At 31.1% G+C, this 4,988-nt stretch overlaps 1 protein-coding gene across 2 annotated transcripts in view; it reads left to right on the forward strand.

Moving 5' to 3' along the window:
- LOC119834448 (synaptic vesicle glycoprotein 2C-like) overlaps positions 1–3,772 on the forward strand; it is an 8,789-nt gene extending 5,017 nt beyond the window's left edge. For both annotated transcript variants that reach the window (XM_038358809.1, XM_038358810.1), the window contains exons 3-10: positions 142–304; positions 559–680; positions 1,163–1,401; positions 1,763–1,911; positions 2,226–2,331; positions 2,638–2,933; positions 3,302–3,429; positions 3,663–3,772. In XM_038358809.1, coding sequence (XP_038214737.1) covers positions 142–304; positions 559–680; positions 1,163–1,401; positions 1,763–1,911; positions 2,226–2,331; positions 2,638–2,933; positions 3,302–3,429; positions 3,663–3,730 — 1,271 coding nt within the window. In that variant the 3' untranslated portion in view covers positions 3,731–3,772. The remainder of the gene's footprint in view (positions 1–141; positions 305–558; positions 681–1,162; positions 1,402–1,762; positions 1,912–2,225; positions 2,332–2,637; positions 2,934–3,301; positions 3,430–3,662) is intronic.
- Positions 3,773–4,988: the final 1,216 nt, after the last annotated feature.

The following is a 4,988-nucleotide window of genomic DNA, read 5'->3' on the forward strand; positions in this document are numbered from 1 at the left end:
TAAAGGAAAAGGAAAGGATTAACGACTGGAAAGAAGGAATGGACTGGGACGGGTGAGGAAAAGGAAACGGGCCTCCGGACAATTATGTAGGTAAGTCGTTATAAATGTCGTACAATATACTTACTTCCTACTTTTTTACAGGTATAGTTGTAACTTCTTTTCTATGGGGTTATTTAGTCGATACCAAAGGAAGAAAGAAGATCATAATTATAAGCTCTCTCTTGGCTGGCGTCCTAGGTGTGATATCGGCATTTATGCCTGATCTAATATCATTTGTAATTCTTAAAAGTCTCACGTCTCTTTGGTAAGTTTTTGACAAATTATTTGCAATTGAGTATTATTTAATACGAATATAATTAATAGAATTATAACGAATTATTTAATCTCAAAAATGATTTATGTATCATAACCAATGTGCTTTGAAGGTAACTGATACGGTAATATTGTGTATATCAGCATATGCCTAGTTTTATGCCGGACAAGACCGAGAAAAAAGTTATCTGTTTTTATAAACTATATTTTGATGTTTGTGTTAATGTTTATTAAAATTTATTTCAGCATCGCATGTCCCGCCGCTGTACCATATTCATACATCGGTGAAATTCTTCCTAGTAGATACAGAGATATAACGCTCTCTATTACAAATGCTATGCAAATTTGTGGATCCGCCTTAGTTCCCTGTAAGTTAACTGTAATATATTTAAAACCTGTACGAGATGATAAGCAGACACTGTTAAACTGTATAGTAAAATGTATCTAGCTTAAAATGTCATCGATAATTATAAACGTTAGATACAATATATATATATATATAAGCAAGTATGGTCTGATATCGATTACTCATTAATCATTTTCATACTAAGATAAGTATGACATAATTATGATTATTTTAGTCGAATAGTTTATGTGACCTATATTTCTCATTTTCGTATGTTGATTAATAGAAGGTGTTACTGAAAAATTCGCCCCACCCAATTAAAATTAATGATATAGTATAGGTTAACCAACTGTGACCGTGATTTGTGAGATCTCATTGAAAAAAATCATGATAAAAGTAGTAATTTAGGTACCAGTTAGAAATCCTTGGTTTCTCATCGATATTGTTAGATGATTTAGAAATTGTTTTATGTTATGTTATGTATAGGGCAAATTATTTTTTTAGTGTTTGCATGGGCAATACTACCATTGGACTTCAGAATCGACTTTGGGTCTTACGATTTTAGACCTTGGCGGCTTCTCACGATAATATATGCTCTACCATTCATAATCAGTGCTTGTTTATTGGTATTCGGCCCAGAGAGCCCAAAGTACCTAATGTCCCAAGGAAAACACGACGAATCACTTCAGATTCTGAAAACAATATACTCCTCAAATAAGAGAAAACCACCAGATGATTATCCAGTAAGTAATAATCCTAATTAATTACATTTAATAATACAATGCAATTAAACATGGCAAGTGGCCGCATACATGTGACATAACTGTTTGTGTTTTATATATTATCTGCTTTAGCTCGTAAGTCTCCGTAATAATGATTATAACTGTTATAAAGATTATGCATTATTTATATCTAAAGTAGTATATTACTATATAAGCTTCAATAGAGTAATGAAAATTATTATGGTGGTAAATGTTAAAACTGTGTTATGACGATTCAAAAAAATTATAATTATAGCAATAATTCACTGGAGTGAGGTTGAATTATTATTTATATTCATTCCTCACATTTAAAACATAATTTTATTGCAGTTGATATTTTTAGGTAAAACGTTTATTAATGCCGGAAATCCAAGAAACAAAAAGACCATCCATCTTTAAATCTCTCATTAATCAAAGCGCACCACTCCTCAAACCGCCATATTTGAAATGGATGGCATTAAACGGAATCTTACTCTTCGGTATTTTCTCTACGTAAGTAATTATTTCAATAAACGCAAATTACTTTTTTGATAGCCTAAATACTAAATTACTTATACGATAACTGTGAATATTAAACGTTACATATTTAATGTAGGTAAAAAACATAAGTATAAAAATTTATATTATAGTACCTATTGTATATCCTTAGCAAAAGAACGTAGATTACACACACACACACAAACTAGGCGATATGGTTATCATTTGTAAACAGATGGAAATATTGTTGCTTTCCCTTTGACACTTCTAAAATATTTGCTACTTACATAATATTGTGATGAAACTAATGAGAGCTTGATATTTATAAGGTTAAATGGGCTTTATATGTGGCTACCAGATGTGCTCAATAGAGTACTCACAGGTGGAGGCCATGACCAAACTGCTTGTCAAGTCATTGCACAAAGACTAAATGAGGTAGGTGTAAGTATAATAAAACGTAACGTACGTGTATAATAAACCATAGAAATCTGCAATTTTATAAGACAGGGGAAACGAAAGAACATTTAAATTATTTAGATTAAATGTGAAATGTATTACATCAATACTGCTTTAAAATTTTCAGCTAATGTTAAAAAATTATGATTCATAAATGAGATTTCTTCAGCTTTTTAGTTTCTAACCGATTTTATGCGCCTGGATACAATAAAAAGGAAGAACACCTTTAATTATATTTTACTCGTTTGTACAACTATGTAGTTAAATAATTATTTAATATTTCAGACTCATGAAAATGCAGAATGCGACGATCAAATAGATAGCCAGACATTTATGATCAATACTATTGCAAATTTTTCCTGTACACTCATAGCTCTAGGAGTTAGCAGCTTAGTCAAAGTTATAGGCAAAAAAGTGCTGTTAATTGCAGTGTTTCTTGTAATAGGCATCTGCTGTATAATGATCAATTTTGTCACACAGCAAATTTTATTCGCAATTTTACTATCTTCATTGCCTATAACTGGTCTGGCAATTGGACCCGTAAATGCATATGCTGTTGAAATTTTTCCAACTCAATTGAGGTACGTAGAAATCTTGAATCGCATCGTAATTGATCTGTCGCTTGTATATATTGATGGTGATTTGCCTTAGCCTCTAGCTTATATCATGGACCATAATAAAAACAAATTTTCAATTGTATGAATATTAAATTTCAATTTTATGAGCACATCAACGGCACAGAAATTAGTAATGAAATGTTATACTTTTGGCACCCTACATGTGCTAATGGAACACTGCAGGAACCTACTTTACTACTTTTTAGCGAAGCATTTTCAGGCTCTGAAAAATGATCCAAAAATAAATAGCTTTTTAACGGTTTTATAGTATGTATGTATATAGGCGTTATACTATATGTATATAGGTTGAGTTTTTTTTTTTTTCAATTCAGGGGTATGGCAGTTAGTTTAAGTATGATGCTGGGTCGTACGGGCTCCATCATTGGCACTAACGTGGCTGGTATTCTAATCAACGCTGCTTGTGAAATTACGTTCTATGGTTTTGGAGGATTATTGATATGTAAGTTAATATTATTATTCTATGGAATGTAGAGCAGATAATATTTATAAAATAAATTTAAAAAATACTTGTAATTTAGTAATTCATAAAGAAGAACAAGCATTTTGATATATTATATTTTTTTGCATTCATCGTTTCACACTTTAAGCACCGTTCAAAAATAAGGAAACTTAAATATTATACTACCTATCTCAATTATATCGTACTTACTTATACTTTTTTATTGTTTTCAGTGTGTGCAATTCTCTCTTTACTCCTTCCTAGAGCGAGAAGACCAGAGCCCATAAGAAGTACTTTATAAACTTTATCTACTCAATGCATAACGGAAACAACAACTTTAAATTAAGACCGAAAAGAAAGTCCAAAAAGTAATGGACTACCGACTAAACATCACTGTGTTCCGTCGAGCTGATTTTAATGGCGGGTTCGTGGGTATTGTTATATATCATGCTGCGGTCCCGCTGCTGGCGAACGAATAAATGTTGATTTTTTTGAAATTATAAAGTCTTTTATTGATACATAGTTTAATAAACCTTCCTATCCTACTTTCTACTAATATTATAAATGCGAAAATTTGTAAGGATGTGTGTGTTTGTTACTATTTCACGCAAAAACTACTGAACCGATTACAATGAAATTTGGTAGACAGCTGGATAACTGGAGTAACATATAGACAACTTTTTATCCCGATATTCCTACGGGATACGGACTTACGCGAGTGAAATCGCGGGGGGCAGTAGTTTTTATAACTTCATTCAATGTAAAAAGCTTGCAAACCTACAGAAAATAACAATTGAGTCTAAGGAGAACACAATGTGTTCACCTAACACAGACCTACACAAAAGGGTCAAAATATTAATATCAATTAATATCACTTATTTAAAACCGGATCTTAGACCATGTACATTATATTACTTTTTATTTTATTTCAACACCTCGGTGTACTTCCGATGATTCCGAACAATAAGATCATGCACTATTTTGAATTTCCGAGATTAGTCATTAGCAGCCCCGCCCCGTGATGAGATTTTTTTTAATTACTTAACATTACATGGGAAATTTATAATTCAGAGATTAGGCAATTCTGTAATATGACGTCATATTTGCAAACAATATTCAAACTTTATTAACTTATTGCCATAATGGAAGAAAAAAAAATACTAATTTAATTATTTCTTAAATTGACAGTAAATGTTAATTTATTATGTAAAAAAACTGTTTAATTTATCCTATACTCCTATACTATGCTTACTAAACTTGGCTTTAAGGTCTCGTTACTAAACCATAAAATCTCTAAAAAAAAGTTACAACAATTATAATATTGTCACCTATGACAACTGTCGAAAGACGTCAGTATGGTCTATGGACAGTATGTCAATAAATTCAAATTGATAACCCGCATTATTACACTCTTTGTTGATAACAAATAAATTTTGATAATCCAAAAATATCAATCACTGCTATTTTGCAATTAAACACGCCAGTTATAAGAACTTATTAATAAATTGATGTAGTTATTGTACCAATTTTGTACTTAAAAGTTGTGCGACACAAAAACT

This window comes from Zerene cesonia, chromosome 19 (assembly GCF_012273895.1).
Source record: "Zerene cesonia ecotype Mississippi chromosome 19, Zerene_cesonia_1.1, whole genome shotgun sequence".
NCBI classification, from domain to species: Eukaryota; Metazoa; Arthropoda; class Insecta; order Lepidoptera; family Pieridae; genus Zerene; species Zerene cesonia.